This window comes from Phacochoerus africanus, chromosome 1 (genome assembly GCF_016906955.1).
Source record: "Phacochoerus africanus isolate WHEZ1 chromosome 1, ROS_Pafr_v1, whole genome shotgun sequence".
NCBI classification, from domain to species: domain Eukaryota; kingdom Metazoa; phylum Chordata; class Mammalia; order Artiodactyla; family Suidae; genus Phacochoerus; species Phacochoerus africanus.
In genome coordinates, this window is record NC_062544.1 from 111,950,889 (window position 1) to 111,969,600 (window position 18,712).

The window sequence follows — 18,712 nt, forward strand, 5'->3', positions numbered from 1 at the left end:
AGTGTAGCGGATGAACCCAGAATTGAACAGTGGTGTGCTACTGAAGGAGGAGAGTACCGGCTCCAGGGTTGAGGCACGGGGTGTGACTGCTGCCTTGGCACTTGGAAGATCGTGGTGGCTGGAGCCTTTACTTCTCCAATGAGTCCTTCCTGTGTCACCTCCATGGCACTGGCAGGACTTGAGTTGCAGCTCTACACCTTATGTCACACCCTGAGCATTCCTGGGCACTTTTTGGACTGTATGGCTACCACATAACGCACTTGCATCCAGCTGTGGCCCCAGCCCCTGGAACTGTAAGAGGTTCTGTGTCCAGATGGCAACTCGCAGCCCTTGACCTGTGGAGAGCTTCCTTTTGTGCCCCAAGTGGCTGTCCCTTGTTAACATCACCAGGAATATGGAAAAGATCAGGCAGAATTGTTCTGCCCTGCAAGGGAAGGCAGAGTTTTCATTAATTTACCATAAATCTTTGTTTTCTTCAAAGAAAAAGTTGAGGCAATGTCTGCCCAAAATTGAGTGGTTTATTCAAAATAAACTTAAAAGTTTCTGATTATAAAAGCGTGTTTGGAGTGTTCAGAGGATCCAAGTAGCCTTCTCAGCCAATGCCCCAGGGGATTCTGGCTGGTGAGCACCAAATGGGGTTCTTCCTGTTGATCAGCTCCCTCCTCCAGAGGGCTGCAAAGGCCCCATTTGCCTGACTCTGCACTGCCTTTCTTCCCCTTCTGGGGAGAGAGCACCTGTGGAGGGAAGTGAAATCTGGCAGTTTGGGCTTTCCTTTCCCTCCTTGGGTGCAGACCAAACCATTCCCGAACACGAACAATCCTAGCATGTGGTAATGTGCTGATTCTAATGCCCTTGAGGCTTGCCAAGCCCTAAGCTGCTTATAAGAAGATCCTTGGGTCCCTTCAAAGCAGATTTGGGAGCAAAGGGCCATGGAGTATGACAAGGGGAAGTTGTGGTTTCACAGGGGCCCTGGGGTTACAAAGAGAAGACTCTAGACAGAGATTGAAGTGTTTGGAGTTTAGTCCCAAAGGTCGAGGACAGGAAATGGAGCTTGGGTTCTTAATTAAGGGGTACACATTTGTGGTTGTCAGGAGTTGTGGCAACTTCAGTGATAGCTCAGGAGTAAAACCTCCAGAACTGTGGGCAGTACTCACAGGACAGCTGAAGGCAAGGGAGGTCCCAGATACTGCCTTTCTGAACTCCACAGCTGCTACGTTTTGGACCTCAGATATGCCAGGCCTCATGCTTGGCAGCTGGGTATATAATAGTGTGCTCTACTTGTGCTCTACATGGGCTCTACTTCTAGGAGCCTCCAAAACATGGAGGACACAAAATTGGTCACTATTGAATGTTTTCACAGAGGCAGCAAGGCCAGGGACTTCAGAGCAACTGCAGTGAGCAGAGTATCAATGGCCTTGGCACCATACCCTTGGTGATCTTAGATCAAAAGATAGCACATTAAAAAAAACAAAACACATTCTAGCAAAGTGTGGTGGAAGGATTTTCCATATATCCCTCAGGGCTTCATGCAACAATCTGAGCATTATCTTTGTACTAAACTATTATTTTTGGCCCTGAAGGCACAAAAAGTAAGTCCAATTTTTGTTATTGAGATTAGAAAACAGATTGGCACAAGGCCCAGACTTGACTGTGTATCATGATTGAGGAGGGGTTGGCATTCCCATGAGGTGAGCCACCCTGGGTGGTGAGAGGTTTAGGCATCGGAGTTCCCGTTGTGGCTCAGTGGTTAATGAATCCGACTAGGAACCATGAGGTTGTGGGTTTGGTCCCTGGTCTTGCTCAGTGGGTTAAGGATCTGGCGTTGCTGTGAGCTGTGGTGCAGATTGCAGACGTGGCTTGTATCCCGCGTTGCTGTGGCTGTGGCGTAGGCTGGTGGCTACGGCTCCGATTCGACCCCTAGCCTGGGAACCTCCACATGCTGCAAGAGCAGCCCAGGAAATGGCAAAAAGAGCAAAAAAAAAAAAAAAAAGGTTTAGGCATCAAAAAGGCCATAGGTCTTAAAATGCCAAGAAATTATAGTTTATGATGTGGTTGTGAAATTCTCACACCCTACAGCAGGTAGAGCAGAAAAAGAGGATGAGGCACCCCCCACTTCCCACCCAACTTGCTTGTCTTTGTGGTTAGCACAGAAAGAGCTGTACATAGCAGTAAGCATAACTCAATTGGATACAGGTAATAGGAAAGTAGGAGAATGCAGTTCAGGAAAATAAGGAACATGGGCATTATTGTGGTTACCTAAAAGGCTACAGAGGAAATGGTCTCAACATTCATTTATGGATACCAGAAGAGTATGACATCTGGAATTCATTTCAGGAAGAGGGCGCCAGGTCCTCAATGCCTCTGTCTTTGCCTTCATGTAGGGAGCATCCAGGCTTGCCAATCCCCTGCATAGCTCAGTTCCCACTCCATCTGAAGCAGAATGCTGGACCACTGGTGTTATTTGGTCAGCGTCCCAGCTTTGGCTGAACCCCAGTGGCTCTTGTTGCCACCTGCCCTCCCTCCTTGAAAACATCCAGAACTTCTGTTGGACAGTGTTTTTCTGTAATATCCTAAGGAGATTGATAAGATAGTCCCTAAGGGTGACTGGATGAATAGATGAACCCATGTTCTTGGGTATAGATGAAACCTTCCATTGTGTGTGGAATCTCTAAGAGAATGAGAGGTGGGCCTGCCCTGAGCAGACCAGAAAATGCACATTCTACTTTTCTGGGAGGAAGTTGGAGGGTGCAGGAGTGTTAACAGGATAAGGAGAAACCACCAGCAATGATGTTGCTCTTGTCTCTGCATGTCTACCTGGAGGTTACTGGGAGCACAGTGCATGCCAAGGCTTTGGCACTTGACCAGTGGTATGTCCTCCCATCTTATTTGGCCATAATCTGAGTTGAATTTAACTCTGAGGCATTGGTGTCTCAGTTATGGAAAAGTCTTGTTTCTCCCTCTTAATATGTACCAGCTTTGAGGCAAGGAGTGTTCCTGTGCACCTGAGCACATGCTGCATTTCTGCCGGAAACCCCCTCTGACCACCACAGGCTGGGTCCCCCATCTTTGCGGCCTCGTTCATCAGGCAGTTTCTTCCTAAGCCCTGACTCCTGCAGGCCTCCCTGGGAAGTTCAAACCAACCACAGAGGAGACCTCCAGGGCGTTTTTGTCCTCTTACACCAGTGAGTGTCAGTGCTCAATGCCATGTCAGGCCCACACCATCACATACGCAGGCATCGGCCTCCATGGCGCCCCCAACCAGCCGCAGTATTGAGTCATCGTTTGGCATTGCCTCCTTGCTGCCACCTCACTCCCTCCCAGGAGCGAGAAAATGCAGACCACACTTCTCAGGGAACAGAGAAACTACCAGTGGCATTTCCTGTAACTGGTGGTCTTTTCTGCTTCTACACTTGATGGGTCGGCTTTTGCCTTAGAGAATGTGTATCTCCGCCTGATGATAATCCAGCTCGGGAAGAAAAACTCCAGTGTGGGCCCGGGTCCAAGGTGCAGAGATAGTGAGTTCCGCACGGGCGCGGCATCCGGGGTCACAGTCTTCCTAGTAGCCTCGGCGCGCGCAGGCTCGCCGGCGGTTGTCCGGGCGACGGCGCAGCGAGATCGGCCCCTCCCATTGGCGCGTGCGCCACTTGGGCGCTATGGCTGCAGCTGCGGCGGCCGCAGGCCCGCGGCGGGAGGACTCGAGTCCACAGTGGACGCCACCCCCGCGCGAGCCGGTCGGAGCCGGGCTGGGCGACTGCGAGGATGCACCGGTCCGGCCGCTGGGTAAGCCCCGCGGCATCTGCTCACGCGCCTACTTTCTGGTGCTGATGGTGTTCGTGCATCTGTACCTGGGCAACGTGCTAGCGCTGCTGCTCTTCGTACACTACAGCAACGGTGACGAGAGCAGCGACCCTGGGCCCCAGCGCCGCACCCAGAGCCCCGGACCTGCGCCAACCTTGGCTCCCCTCACCCGGCTCGAGGGCATCAAGGTGAGGCTTCTTGCCGCCGCGCGCTACAGGCCCTGCACCGCCGAGCCCGTGACGGCTGGCGCTGTGCCCGGGGTCTATACTGCACCTGCGCCACTCGGGTAGTGCTGCGCGCACCCCTTTACTCGCTGGCCCACCCCCGGGCTCAAGGCCGGGTCGCCTTTTCCCTCCTTCGGCCCTTGCGGCCTGGCTCCCCAGCTTCCCGCTGTGCCGCTTTCCCTTAGGTGGGTCATGAGCGCAAGGTCCAGCTGGTTGCCGACAGGGATCACTTCATCCGAACCCTCAGCCTCAAGCCGCTGCTCTTCGGTAAGTCCCCTTGGGCGCCCCTGGGAAGGTCCAGAGCCTTCGATTCGGTAGCTGCCTTGAGGCTCATTTGAGCACGTGACTTATGTTTTGAAAATGGCTGCTTCAAAGTAGCCCTTTCTTTTCCACTCAGGTTGCCCACCTCCTGCCCCTGTTACCTCCACAATAGACTGACAGGGTGACCTTTCCACACTCCCCTCTGTGACTCCAACTCTCTGATCCTTCCATCACAGGGCTGGGCATTGTGACCGAGAACTAGTGTCTAAACATTTCATTGAAACTGCCTTTGGATACTCGCTGCCATGGTTAATTCTGTCACATTTTAGATTAGGGGGAGGGGCAGAGAGACTGCTAACCAGGTCCTAGCTGATTGCCTGGCCTCTGAAGGGAAGTCCTACTCCCAAAGTGGGCCCTGTGGTCTGATAAGTTATAGGCTATTCAAGTGTGGATAAGCTGGTGCCTGCAAACCCGCCCCACAAGGGCACCAGCCTTTGCTACCATCACTCCAGGATTCTTCTTAGGATGGATTTTCATGTTCAGCCATTACAGTAGGTCACCTTCCAGGGTGACCTCGTTTGGAACCAGATTCATAGCTCACATTTTCTGAGCTCTTGTTATGTGCTAGCCTGCATGTGATCACTTCATCTAAATCTCACAACTCTTCTATGAGGTGGGTGTAGATCCCGCTGTCAGGCTAGTTGGTGAGAAAGTGAGGCACAGAGAGCTGAGGTTGCTTGGCCAGCCTCACACAGCTAGTTCAGGGCAAAGCTAGGATTTGAACTAGGCAGCCTTTCTCCAGAGCCTGCACTTGAAAGCCAGTGTGCTAGCTGTGAAGCCTCTTAAGGCCTTCAAAGAGCACCAGTGTCAACAAGATGGAGGTCCCCAGACCCATGACCTTGCTTGGGGTAGGTTACCCAGTCCAGTCCTGGGTACCCAACCTCAGTGACACATCTGCCGTCCTGAAGTGTTCCTGGCTGCTGGGGGATGGAGTGGTTAAGGGGCTTTCAGGAGGGGACTGGAAACTAGAGCAGAGCATCTCAGCACATGCTGTTACCCCTAGGATGGAGGGCCCTGGTTAGGAATAATGCCTAGACCTGTGAGAATGATTTCACATGTATGCTATTTGAGGGGAAATAGGTTATGGTGTCAGTCCAGTTGTTGGAAGGGCTCTAAAACATTTATTATTGTTATTATTATTTTTTAAAAGAAAATTTTTGCTTTTTAGGGCCGCACCCACGGCATATGGAGGTTCCCAGGCTAGGGGTCTAATCGGAGCCACAGCTGCTGGCCTGCACCACAACCACAGCAACGCCAGATCCAAGCCGCATCTTTACCTACACCACAGCTCACGGCAACACCAGATTCTTAACCTGCTGAGTAAGGCCAGGAATCGAACCCACAACCTCATGGTTCCTAGTTGGATTCGTTTCTGCTGTGCCACGACGGGAGCTCCTTATTGTTGTTATTATTATCATTGTTGCATAATATTGAAGCCTGTGAAGCACTAGTTTAGGTGCTGGGAACACAACATTGGACGAAATAGGAAAACAAAACCAAAACACCTGAAGCTGACATTCAGATGAGGAGAGAGATAATAAATAAGTGAATACATGAGGTGTGTCATATGATGCTAAGTGATCACGGACAAGTAAGGCAGAATTTCACCTGGGGTTGATAATGTGAACAGGGTGGCCAGGGTAGGCCTTCCTGAGGAAGATATTTGAGCAAAGACCCACAGGAGCTGTGGGATCAAGCCAGGTGGCTGTCAAGGAACAGGTGATCCAGGCAAAGGGAGCAATTCTCCCCATTACTACATTGCTGTGAACAGGTACACTGAAGTGGGTGTGCTTTCTCTCATCAGCCTTTTTGGGACCTGTATATACTTAATTCAGTCATATGTTAAGTGAACTATGAGACTATAACTCCTAACCCTAATCCCCTAACAAGCAGCTTGTTGCATCAAAGTCCTACAAAACAGAGAATGAGAAAACCAGATGCTAAGTCACCAAGAGTACATTACAGGAAGCAGAAGAGACAAAAGGTAAACTGATTCTGGTTAAGCCCTCAAATGTGGCTCTGTTTCTGCAGACAAGTTACAAAGGGCCCAATTAGAATTGGACAGTTGCAGCAAGAGGCTCCTTGTGGCCCTCATTTCCTTAAAAACTCTTACGTTACCTTTGAGTCTGTTGGTGAAAAATGTGCCAGGTTTTACCCAGAAAGTCTTGGGGCTTGCTGCTTGTTGAAATGGGGTGAGGCAAATGAAGAGATCAGTGATTATAAGAAGTCCAGTTGTGGAGTTCGTCTCATGGCTCAGCAGTAGCAAACCCGACTAGTATCTGTGAGAACACGGGTTTGATCCCTGGCCTTGCTCAGTGGGTTGAGGATCTGGCATTGCCGTCAGACGTGGTGTGGGTCACAGATGTGGCTCGGATCCTGCATTGCTGTGGCTGTAGCATTGGCTGGCAGCTGTAGCTCTGATTAGACTCCTAGCCTGGGAACCTCCATATGTCACAGGTGTGGCCCTTAACACCCACCCCTCAGAAAAAAGTCCAGTTGTGAGACAGGCCAACCGCAGAGGGGAGGGATCCAAGAAGGAGCAGTTTCTAAACATAGTGTAGGATGATCCAAAGGAGGAAGCCTTACCCCAAGAAGGAGCATTGTTTGTCTGTCTTCTCTGCCTGCCTGTCCATCCACCTAGTGCCGCCCTAAAGTGGCAGGCAGGGCCAGAGGAGGATGCGCCTACTGTAGGTTCTGCCGCCTCTGCCATATTGTGACTGCTGCCTACTACCTACAGAATGCCAGGGCTCAAGGGAGAGGTGTTCAGGGTTTAATAAGCTGGGGCAGTGGGACTGGGTTTTACACCAGAGCGCCTCCATCTCTGTGGAAGGGAACCTCACCACTTCACAGTGAAATACCCAGGTAACCTCCAGCCTTTCCCTTTGGGGAACATTTCCTGTTTCCCACCTTTGCTCCTAGAGACCTTTGGCAATGGGACCTGGGCCACAAGAGGCCCCACTCTGTGAGTTCCTCGCAGATACCTGCTTGATTGTGGTAGGCATTTACCAAGGGTTTGGACCATCAGAAGTCGGTTGCAGGAGTTCCCATCGTGGCACAGTGGTTAATGAACCTGACTAGGAACCATGAGGTTGCGGGTTCGGTCCCTGCCCTTGCTCAGTGGGTTAAGGATCCGGCGTTGCCGTGAGCTGTGGTGTAGGTTGCAGACGCGGCTCGGATCCCACGTTGCTGTGGCTCTGGCGTAGGCCGGTGGCTATGGCTCCGGTTAGACCCCTAGCCTGGGAATCTCCATATGCCGCGGGAGTGGCCTAAGAAATAGCAAAAAGACAAAAAAAAAAAAAAAAGTCGGTTTCGGATTTCATCCCATTCAGTTCAGAATGGAGGTGTTCCAGTTCTGAGACACTGTCATCTCTTTGGGGATGCTGCTTTCTCTCATGTGGCTCGCTTCTCCCTCCACCTCGTTCCACCCCACATTCATTTTGTATTTAAGTAGCAGATCCGATCTTATCACTCCCTTTCTTAAAAGCTTCTAAGATTTCCCATTTCACGTCTTAAGTTTCATTTGGCACCACACGGCCCTCTTACCTCTCAGACCTCATTTCCTCTCACCTGCTACTCATTCTCTGTTGATTCTCAGATACCAGGCTCATTGCTACCTTGGCACCTCTGTATGTGCAGTTCCCTCCACCAGCAGTCTCAGGCTTGGCTCTTCCCATGAGAGGGTGCCATCACCCCCATCAGGCCTCTGCTCAGACCTCCCCTTTTTAGAGACCTCTCTTGACCTCAGACTGGTCTCAGGAGGTTCCCAGGCACTCTGTGGTGTCAGCCTGCTTGCCTTTCTTCTCAGCGCTTGGCATCATTGGAAACTCTTCTGTACTTATTTGTCAGTTGCACCTCTGCCCTTAAAGGTGAGCTGCGTGTATGGGAGGTCTGATTTGATTTGGCTGTGTGTCCAGCAGCTGGAGGTTTTTACTGGGTGCTAGCAGCCAGTCTAGCACCTGTCTGCTCAGAGAGGCCTCCATCACCACCCTGGGCAGGAGCCCCTGATTCAGTATCCTCTTCAAGAGCAGCAGGGGGCACCTCTAGTGAGCCAGCAAGAGCTTTAGTTTACTTTCTTAAATATTTAAAGTAAATGAGTAATTTGGGGTTTTTTCCTTTTTAAAAAAACATTTGTTTTAATTAAAAAAAATTTTTTTTTTGGCCACCTCTTGGCATTTGGAGTTCCTGGGCCAGGAATCAGCCACAGTTGTGACCTAAGCAGCAGCTGTGGCAACACTGGATCCCAGTGCTCCCAAGAGGCTGCTGATCCCGTTGTGTCACAGTGGGAACTCCTTTTACAATTAAAAAAAAAAATTTTTTTTTTTCTTTTTTGGCTACCCTGCGGCATATGGAATTACCAGGCCAGGGTTCAGATCTGAGTGGCTCAGGCCACAGCTGTGGCAGCCAGATCCTTTAACCCACTGAGCTGGCCTGGGGATCAAACCTATGTCCCAGTGCTCCAGAGACACCGCCAATCCCATTTGCTCACAGTGGGAACTCCTTTTTAAATTTTTTTTAAATTTTAAAATTTTTTATTTAAGATAAATAAGTAATTGACACCAGTACACAAAATTTATTTTAAAACAATGACTGCTTTGTCATAGGATTTCCAAATGCATTTTTTCAGCTTTAAAAAAATTTAGCAGCTACATAAAACCACGTGCTCTCTTGGCAAACACTGGAAGCCCAGAAATAGGGAAAGAATTTGTGTGTGCCTGTTCAGGTTTGTAAGCAGTTTAATGCAATTTTCTGCATACATCCCCCCCCTGCTGTTCCGCTGGGCTCAACCTGGCAGAACTTTGGATTCAGTAAAGATCAGAAATATATAACTGAGTTTGTCTGGGCCTTGACAAGCAGCATCATGCCTGGGTAAGCACAGCCTGAGGCTTTGTGCCTTGCCTGAAGCTCAGCCTGGGGTGCCAGGTCTTGTGGGCAGTAAGTAGCATGGCATCAGCCAGGCTGGCATCCCAGGTCTGGGAAGAACAGAAAGGTGATGTCTGCCCACCAAATATGGCTGCCTTTTTCCAGACAGCACTACTGATTCAGGAAGGGGCCCCTGACTCTGACCACAAGAAGTGAACTTCCATCCTGCTTGTGCCAATCCTGGGTGAGCCTTGAAACTTCTCTGGACTCTGGTCTGCAAATATCCATAGAAGGCAGCAGAAAGAGGGTTTTATGTATATCTAGGGGAGCACGTGGTTTGCTTGGGCACTGCAGAGGCTGTGGCTATTAATGCTGTATCGCAGGCTCCCCCACCTGCTTTACATTCTATTCCGGGCACTGGTGATGGTGCCACCTTTGCACAGCCAGCTGCAGATTTCGGTGGCCTCTGCTCCAAGCATAGGCCGTGGTTACCAGCAGAGGTGACCTTGCACCTCCCCACTTAGCACGTACGTCCCAGCATGCCTTCCACGCAAGAGGTTGTGCACGCACGTGGCATCCAGTTGCAGCCACCGTCGCACAGTAGGCGCTAGCTCCCCAGGGGGCAGTGGACCCGCCTTCAGCACCTCTAGCCGTGAGTCCAGGTTGCAGTCTGAGGGTCCTGAGGATGATCCGTTGAGCCGGGAGAGCCTTACCTTCATTGCTGAATGGGATCAGAGGGGCGCTGTGATGAACCTGGCCCCTCTGAGTGTCCCCCTCCTCCCCTCCACCTGGTGAATCATACCCTCCTGTCATGCTCTGCTCCTGCAATCAGGGTCCTGGAGAAGGCCTGGACTCCTGAATGTTGTTTTAGCAATGTCCCATGCTTATTAAAGGAATTTATTTTGTAGTTTTAACCAGGCATAACATTTGGGTATCCCCTCTTTTTTTCTCTCTTAGCACAAGAGTAGGAATGAAGACACTTGTAAGGGGGTATAAGGGGCCTGTCTAGGGGCTCACCAAAATCGCTAGCACAGAGCGTGTCCAGGACCTCCTTTGATGAGCGGGTGTCCTGCAACTCACAGTCCCTGCAACTGGCACGCGGCACTGTGGGGTGGGGGTGGGGGGGAATGTGTGCTGAGTGAGCCTCCCGCTGGGCCCCAGGTTGGGGAGGGGAGCCATCAGAAGGATCCCTCCCACTTCCCCCTTGCCCTTTACCCTTTTTGAGACAGATGGCCACTGTGTCGATTCCTTTTCTTTCCCACCAGAGAGACCCATTTACCTGATCCCCCACAGGAGTGATTCGAATGGGTTGGGCTCAGCCCATGGGGCCGAGCAAGGGCTCGACCAGCTTAGAAACCCTGCAGAGACTCACGCAGGCAGCTTGAGTGGGAGCCATTGGAGATGGCAGCCATGCAGAGGCCTTGGCCGGCAGGGAAGCGTCCACAGTGCAGGATGGCTGGCCAGGGGTATCCGTAGCAGGCCATGATGGGCGCTCAGCTGGCCCGCACAGCCTCGCACAGACTGCGGCATGGGTAGATGACCCTGCAGGGCAGGGAAAGGGTTGGGGACGGTGGGTGCTCAGGATCAGGGTTCCTAGACTCCATGCTGGGGGCTTCTGGTGCTCCTAGCTTGAGGACTGGCCAGTGATTCCATGGTTGCTGGGCAACAACACTCTGGTCACCTAGCAGCAGCCCTGCAGCTGGGCCTCTAGCTTGCTTGCTGGAATCTTAGCCCTGTACCCGCCATCTTCCCTCCCAGCGCTTCTGACTTATATCCCCACGTCCACTGCTCCTCTGGCCCAGGCTGCTTTCTAGCTTTCCAGTTCTCCTCCCCTTCCAGCTCTGATAGATGGCTAGTGCCTGGAAGAGGGATGTGGGAGGAGCCCTGAACTCTGGGCCTTCACTCCCCATCTAGGAGGGAGAAAGCAGGGCCTTCTTGTCCTGAAAGCCCTGCAAGACTTGGCAGTTTCTAGCCAGGGCTGAGGTTTGCAAAGAGCAAGAGGGCCCATGATCCTCATGTTCTGAAAGAGCCCATTCTTGCTGCTATAGGCATGGCTTCCCTGAGGCTCTAGGAAGGGGCCTGGCTCTGCAAAGAAGAAACTGAAGTTGTTCATGGGGTGGGTTAGGCTGGGAAAGAGGAATCAGCCTTGCTGGACTCAAGAGAAAAGGCCACCTGATGGGCTGTGGCTCCATCTCTTGCCAGGACCCCTTGGGCAGAGTTTCACACCTTACTGGAGAGGGGTTCTTGGCCCGCTGCCCTATAGCAGCCTGCTCACCTGCCCTCCCTCAACATTTAAGAGCCTTGTTGCTTTGGAGTTCCTGTTGTGGCGCAGTGGTTAACAAATCTGACTAGGAGCCATGAGGTTGCAGGTTTGATCCCTGGCCTTGCTTGGCAGGTTAAGGATCTGGTGTGGCCATGAGCTGTGGTGTAGGTCGCAGACGCAGCTCAGATCCCAAGTTGCTGTGGCTCTGGTGTAGGTTGGTGGCTACAGTTCCGATTAGACCCCTAGCCTGGGAACTTCCATATGCCATGAGAGTGCCCCTAGAAGAGACAAAAAGACAAAAAAAAAAAAAGGCTTGTTGCTTTATGGATCCAGACCAAGGCTGCTCACCATTGATTGTCCCCTGCCTAGGTCTCCGCTGTCCCAGACATCTGCTCCTCTCTGCCAGCATCACCCTGACAAAACAATCCTTCACCTTCCTGTTAGCCCCCAGCACTGATAGGTACACAGCAATGATTAGTGAAGAGCTGCCAGAGCAAGCCCGTGCTGAAGAGAGGCCCCCACCCTCACTTGGGAGCCCCTGCCCTACCTGTCGAGGCACACAGGGGCAAAGAGGGAGCAGAGGAAGAGGCGCGCATCAGGGTGACACTCCCTGGCCAGCAGGGGCAACCAGCTGGCTGACTGCTGGATAGCCTCGGCCGTTGTGTCGTGGTCCAGCAAGTTGGGTAGCCGCATCTCTGTGTAGCCAATGTCGTGGCACAACTCCATAGCTTGGGGAATGGGCATGCACCGTGTGGGGCCCCAGGGAGCCCCCGCTGTGCCATCACCCCACAGCACCACCAGTGCCACCAGCAGCCACAGCCCTCGATCCATCACTTGCTTTCTCTGCCATGGTCTCAGTGGACTGAGGTTGGGGGCTTTATAGAGCTATACCCACACCCCAGAGGCCAGTGTTTGCCCAGCTCCCAGGGGCTTGGACCCACCTGGTTAGGCCCCTGTGTGCTGGCCTGGGCTGTTTGCATTTGATTATTACCACACAGCAGGAGCCTATAGAGGTCGGTGGCATCTTCTCTGGGCCTGTGAATTACCGGCACCTAATAAACTGAAGAAACCTGGGCCTGTGTTTTCTTTTCTTTTTCTAGTTTACTTTTCTTGTTTGTTTGTTTATTTTTTAAACCATCAGGAGGTAACTGTTGATTAGCATTTTGGTCTAACCCATTGTCCAGCACTGCTGCCCCTAAGTGGATCGCTCACACCCTTTCCGGGTTTGCCGGGTTGGGGGGTGAGGGGGATCAAGCAGGCCAAGGGTGGGGCTTTTGTCCTGTCCTCAGTGTCATCACATCTGGGTCACCTACTCATGGAAGCCGAATGTGGTTGTGAGCATGTGTTCTGGAGCACAGTCCTTTGCAGCCCTGGCCAAGTTGCCGATGTCTCTGTGCTTAGGGCTCCTCAGAGACAGGAAGGGTGAATTGCTCACACCTGGCTTTCTCAGAAAAGTGTGTGCTCTCAGCATCAAAGAGAGAGGCCCCATGTTCCAAATGCTGGCCAGCCTTTTCAGGACAACTCGACCTTGGGGAGCAGATGTAAAGGGGTATGTGAAGTCCTCCTGACTTGGTGACAAGCCAGCAGGGGACAAGGATTAGCCCAGTACTCTGCAGAGAGGAAGGTACTGGGTGCCTCAGTGTCCTGGCTCAGTCCTTGGCCTCACCCACCTCCTCTTCTGGCAGAAGTCCCTGGCTTCCTGAGTGATGAGGAGTGTCGGCTCATCATCCACCTGGCACAGATGAAGGGGTTACAGCGCAGCCAGATCCTGCCCACCGAAGAGTACGAGGAAGCAATGGGCACAATGCAGATCAGCCAGTTGGACCTCTTCCAGCTGCTGGACCAGAACCATGATGGTCACCTGCAGCTCCGTGAGGTTGGGATCCCAGGGCCTGGAGTAGGCACCCGGGGGGCGGGGGGAGTACCCAGAATTGTCTTTCTGGTGGCTAGGTCACTTGTGTTTCTCAGCCCTGGCCCCAAGAGTCAGTTGCCATCTCAGATCAATTTGGGCATGCCCAGGCCCAGGGTCCTCCTTCCCTCCCTGGAGAGCCTCTTGTTGCCCTGGAAACCCCAGAGAATGGCAGGAGAGTCCACCTGGGGGTATTGGCATTTATTGCCAGTTCCCAGGTGGTGTGCTCTCTGTGGTCTGGATTCCTGGTTGCCATTGCCAGGAGCCCCACGGAACTCATGCATCTCTCTCTGCAGGCCCCTCATGCTCAGGCTTCTGTGGGGTCCCTTGCCTACACAAAGTGCCTTACTGAGCCCATTCTCCCTAAGGAGGCCATTAGCCGACCAGGCCTTCCCATGGTACCTGTTCCCTCTTCGCCCCCAGGCCTTGGCCCCCCACCCCCACCCCCCAGCAACCTCACCTGGTGTATCTGGGCGGGACATAGGCCTGTCCTTCACTCTGCCTCCAACAAGCCAACAGTGTTCCCCATGGAAGCCAGAGTCCCAGTGGGGCTGGGAGTGGATATGGCCCTCAGGTGTCGGCTGACTTCCTGGCCTCCTTCCCACATGCCTCTGTAACTCTCTGCCTGCCCTCACTTCAGCTTAGGGACCTAAGGCTCTGTCCTGTGTCCTCACCCATGTGCTGTCACCTGAACCCTTAGCCCTACAGAAAGAACTAGGCAGCTCTCTGGGCTCTGATAACTCCATCACTGGGCCACCCCCACTGAGGCACCATCTTGTGCTTTAGGTCCTGGCCCAGACTCGCCTGGGAAATGGACGGTGGATGACTCCAGAGAACATTCAGGAGATGTACTCTGCGATCAAGGCTGACCCTGATGGTGATGGTGAGCTCATACCTCGCCACAAACCTGTCCTCATGAGCCTCCTGCCCACCAGCCAGGCAGCCTCTCTGCCCAGCTTATAGAGTAGCCAGAGATGAGGTGAGGATCCAGCCTTGCCTTCACAGCTGGGATGTGAGCAGGAGCTAGACCTTGCCATTTGGCTTGGTAACAAGTCTAGAGGACAGTTTTTGGAGACCCTTTTGACTTCATCAGACAGCCTCTGGAGCATAGGAGGTATGGTTGCTGGCTGACAGAGGGCAGATTGGTAGAGCGGAAGCAAAGGGACAGTGAGGTCAGTTTCGCATCTGCCTCTCCCCAGTCTGGCCCAGCAGTCAGCCTCCTTGCTCTAACCAAGGTGTCCCCTTGCCTTCCTCTCACCCACTCAGAGTCATGCTAACTGCTGGGGGTGGGTGTGGGTAGGGATGTTGTGTAAGCACCCTCCCCTTTGGTAATAACCCTCAGAAAGTCTCTGAAGTGTAGTCACCACCCTCACGTCCAAGTGTGGACCAGTTAAGGAAATGGGACTTGGAAGAACAGCCTTGTGGCAGAGTGAAGAATCTGCCAGGACCTGTGGCTGGAGGGTTATCATGCTGCTACTGCCTCTGTGTACAGAGCTAGTGACAGACTCTCAGCCCTTGAGCCCCCCCACCCTCAGAGGAAAATAGGCCAAAGCATGGAAGTGCCTCATTTGGGTCAGCCAGGATAACATGGAGCAAAGACATCAGCTACTCTTCCAGAACCCCAAAAGGGTAGAGCCCAGCTTTGTGGGTTGGGCAGGAAAAGGGAGAGTGTTCTCATTTGGGGGGGTGCCCTGGCTCTTTCTGCTCGGGTGGACTGGTTATCCAGCAGGCAGGACTGGCCAAGTGTATTCCACTCAGGATAAGACTTTAGGTCACGAGGGAACTCCTGGGGACCAGTCCCACTACAGTGTGGATGGCCCTGGACAAAAGCAGCACTGAATGCTCTCTTTCTTCACCTGCTACAGGACTGGAGGGTGGCCACCACACTCTACGGAGCCAAGCTGGAGGGCCAGGGACAGTCCTTGGGCTAGGGTCCTGGCCACATGGCTTAAGCTTCCTTTGGAGAGACCCCGCTGTGGCCAATCTAAAAGGGGTTGGGCTTCATCCTTTTGGGGGCCAAATCAGGGCTTAAACTGAGAAAATAAACCTTTTGGGTCTTCCTGTAGGGCCTGATGTGACAGAAGCCAACTTCATCTGACCCAAGTCCAGGTTGGGGTGCACATGGCCCCCCAGTGCCTAAGGCCAGGGGAAGGTAGGAAGGTGTATCCCCCTAGTGTGGCCTCCCCCCACGGGCTTGGTGGGCATTGATGGTGGTTGCCCTGTGCAGGAGTGCTGAGCCTGCAGGAGTTCTCCGACATGGACCTTCGGGACTTTCACAAGTACATGAGGAGCCACAAAGCAGAGTCCAGTGAGCTGGTGCGTAACAGCTACCACACGTGGCTGTACCAGGGTGAAGGTGCCCATCACGTCATGCGTGCCGTCCGCCAGAGGTGAGCACCTGAGGCTGTCCTCTCTGGTGCAGGGGGAGAGGACCACCAGGGCCCTTGAAGACCTTGGCTATTAACCAATTCAGGATTAAGTTCCAGTTGTTAGACTAGGATTGGGACCCATTAGGAGACAGATGATTAACAAAGGCCAATTAACCCTAACTGTGGGCAAACAATATACATTTGGGATAAGAAAAAGGCTGAATGTTTGTCTTCTGCTAATTAGAGAAATGATCTCTTATCTCTGTCCACAGAACCCCCTGCCCCTGAGCAGCCAGGGGTTTTAGATAAACCACCTCCTTCCTGGAGGGAATGTCTCTCCCTTGCCCAACTTAGTGGAAGTCTCCTCTTTCCCACCCAGTGGATGTTTCTGGCATCCAGGAAAAAGGGCTCATCATGAGTAACCCTTTCCTGCTCCTACAGGGCCAGTCTGGGGTGGCTTAAGGGGCTTCCAGGGGAAATAGGAAGGGGGAGAGCTTTTGGCAGGGACCACCTTGCCAGCTCCTTCAGGTGCCACCTGGCATGGGGCTGCCAGGCTGATGTCTGCTGCCCACCAGGGTGCTGCGCCTCACCCGCCTGTCACCTGAGATCGTGGAGCTCAGCGAGCCGCTGCAGGTCGTGCGGTATGGCGAGGGAGGCCACTACCATGCCCATGTGGACAGCGGGCCTGTGTACCCAGAGACCATCTGCTCCCATACCAAGCTGGTAGCCAACGAGTCTGTACCCTTTGAGACCTCCTGCCGGCAAGTACCTCCCACCTGGGCACTGCCTTCAGTTCCCAGTCAGGCACCCCCATGACACAAGCACAGCCCTGCCCTGTGGGTGTGCCCCTTAGTATGTGGCTGGCAAAGTGCTGGGCCATCTTCGTCAAAGATACCCTCACTTCTCCCCCAAGTTGTTTACCAACTGGCCCAAAAGGGTGGCTATCTTGTCTTGGTGGCTAGACTGAGGTACCCAGAGACACTCAAACTCGCCCCTACAGCTTTCAGGCAAGGGGCAAGTCTGGACCCCTGATTATTTCTGCCCCCTTCTGTGGTTGTTAATCCTGCCTCCACTGCTAGAAACCTCAGCTTCTCCCTTAAGTTGTGTCCCCCTTCCCTGTCAAGGCACGGCAGCTTCTCCCTTAAGTTGTGTCCCCCTTCCCTGTCAAGGCATGGTGGCAGATCTTTCATCTTCATGTGGCTGCTCTGGCTTAGTCCCTTGCCAGTTGCAGCCAGCCTTCCCCCTGCATGATCTTGCTGCTTCTGCTAGCCTGCCTTTCCCAGCTGACCCTTGGTCAAGACCATGTAATTTAGCTAACTGCACCTGAGATTTTGGCCACAAAAAACATTGTGACACCCAGAAGGATACTTGTGGGAAGAATGGCCTAGGGACATGTTGCTACTGACCTTCCTTGTTATCACGAAACCCAGCCTGCCCCTCTGGCCCTTGGGAACCTGGGCAGCTTATCCTGCCCACAGGTAAGCCTCTGGGAGTGTCCACAGCTGGGGACCTGCTCAACAGCCCCCCTGCCTTACAGCTACATGACAGTGCTGTTTTATTTGAACAACGTCACCGGTGGGGGCGAGACTGTCTTCCCTGTAGCAGACAACAGAACCTATGATGAAATGGTAAGGGCCAACCCGGCTGTTACTCTGGTGGGATGGCAGGGCCTTGGGCAAATGTAGTGTGTACCTCCCCCTTCAGACTTGGGATGAGGCCTAAACTGTCCCTCGAGCACTGGTGTCCCTCTGGCCACCTTTGGCTGCCTGGCCTTAGGCTCCTGGCCATACAGTAGGGATGGCTTGTAAACCCCATCACTCTGCTGCCCACAGAGTCTGATTCAGGATGACATTGACCTCCGTGACACTCGGAGGCACTGTGACAAGGGGAACCTGCGTGTCAAGCCCCGTCAGGGCACAGCAGTCTTCTGGTACAACTACCTGCCTGATGGGCAAGGTGAGGAACTCTGGCCAGGCTAGGGCTGCCTTGCGAGAAGCTTCCCTTTACTCAGCCCTGAATGCCACCCTGGGGAGCTGTTTCTGCCTGTCCTTCAAGTGGCTTTCTGCCCTTCGTCCCTCCCAAAGGCCATCCTCAGTGACTTCACCAGCCAGCACCTGTGCAGCCTCCTGGGTTATCTGGAGCCCTGTGATTCCCTGATGCCATAGCTTTCCCGCTCATTGGGGCTGGGGACTTGTGCCCCTCAGTAACCCAGACTGGGAAGGTCTGTGGACAGGCCTGGCAGCTGGTTTCAGAGGGCTAGAGGTCTTGATAAGGCATTCACTGGAGAGAGATGCTGAGCCCCCAAGGAGGCCTTGCGGCCGTATGTTTGCCACTGAAGGTGTGCGCAGCTGGGCCTACCCTTGCCATGCACTACATGAGGCCAAACTCAGGCCAGCCCACAAGCTCAAGTCAGTCCAGCCTGGAGTCCCTACCGTCCCCTCGCTTGCTCACATCCTCCTCTCCTAGGTTGGGTGGGCGATGTGGACGACTACTCGCTGCACGGGGGCTGCCTGGTCACACGCGGAACTAAATGGATTGCCAACAACTGGATCAACGTGGACCCCAGCCGGGCGCGGCAGGCGCTCTTCCAGCAGGAGATGGCGCGCCTGGCCCGCGAAGGTGGCGCCGACTCGCAGCCGGAGTGGGCCCTGGACAGGGCCTACCGCAACGCGCGCGTGGAGCTCTGAGGGGAGTGTCCACCCTGAGGTCGGGGCCCTGCCGTCCCTCTGTCTAGCCGCAGGTCAAAGGCCTGGCCATTGTCTTGCCCCATTCCTGCCTCCAGCCGCGATTAGGACACAGCTCCTATATCCATGTTATTTATTGTGTACAGACCTATGCTGCCCCGACAAATAAAACTACACGGTTTGGAGCTGCAGGGCGGAGAAGCTCCGGGGCGGGAGCGAGACCGGGCGAGGCGGAGCGCTGCGGAATCACGTGAGGGGGCGGGCACGGGCGGCCCCACCAATCC

At 53.5% G+C, this 18,712-nt stretch overlaps 1 protein-coding gene across 1 annotated transcript; it reads left to right on the forward strand.

The window, feature by feature from the left end:
• The first annotated feature begins 3,627 nt into the window (after positions 1–3,627).
• Positions 3,628–18,619, forward strand: P4HTM (prolyl 4-hydroxylase, transmembrane). Its single transcript, XM_047773995.1, has 9 exons — positions 3,628–3,986; positions 4,208–4,289; positions 13,152–13,342; positions 14,162–14,258; positions 15,603–15,765; positions 16,320–16,505; positions 17,282–17,372; positions 17,577–17,700; positions 18,211–18,619. The coding sequence occupies exons 1-9, from the start codon at positions 3,654–3,656 to the stop codon at positions 18,429–18,431; spliced, it is 1,488 nt and encodes a 495-aa protein (XP_047629951.1). The 5' UTR covers positions 3,628–3,653; the 3' UTR covers positions 18,432–18,619.
• The last annotated feature ends 93 nt before the right edge of the window (positions 18,620–18,712 follow it).

Coding starts and splice junctions, on each gene's coding strand:
- P4HTM (XM_047773995.1), top strand. CDS start 3,654: ATGGCTGCAGCTGCGGCGGCCGCAGGCCCGCGGCGGGAGGACTCGAGT. Junction 3,987..4,207: donor CCCGGCTCGAGGGCATCAAG/GTGAGGCTTCTT, acceptor GCTTTCCCTTAG/GTGGGTCATGAGCGCAAGGT. Junction 17,373..17,576: donor ACAGAACCTATGATGAAATG/GTAAGGGCCAAC, acceptor TGCTGCCCACAG/AGTCTGATTCAGGATGACAT.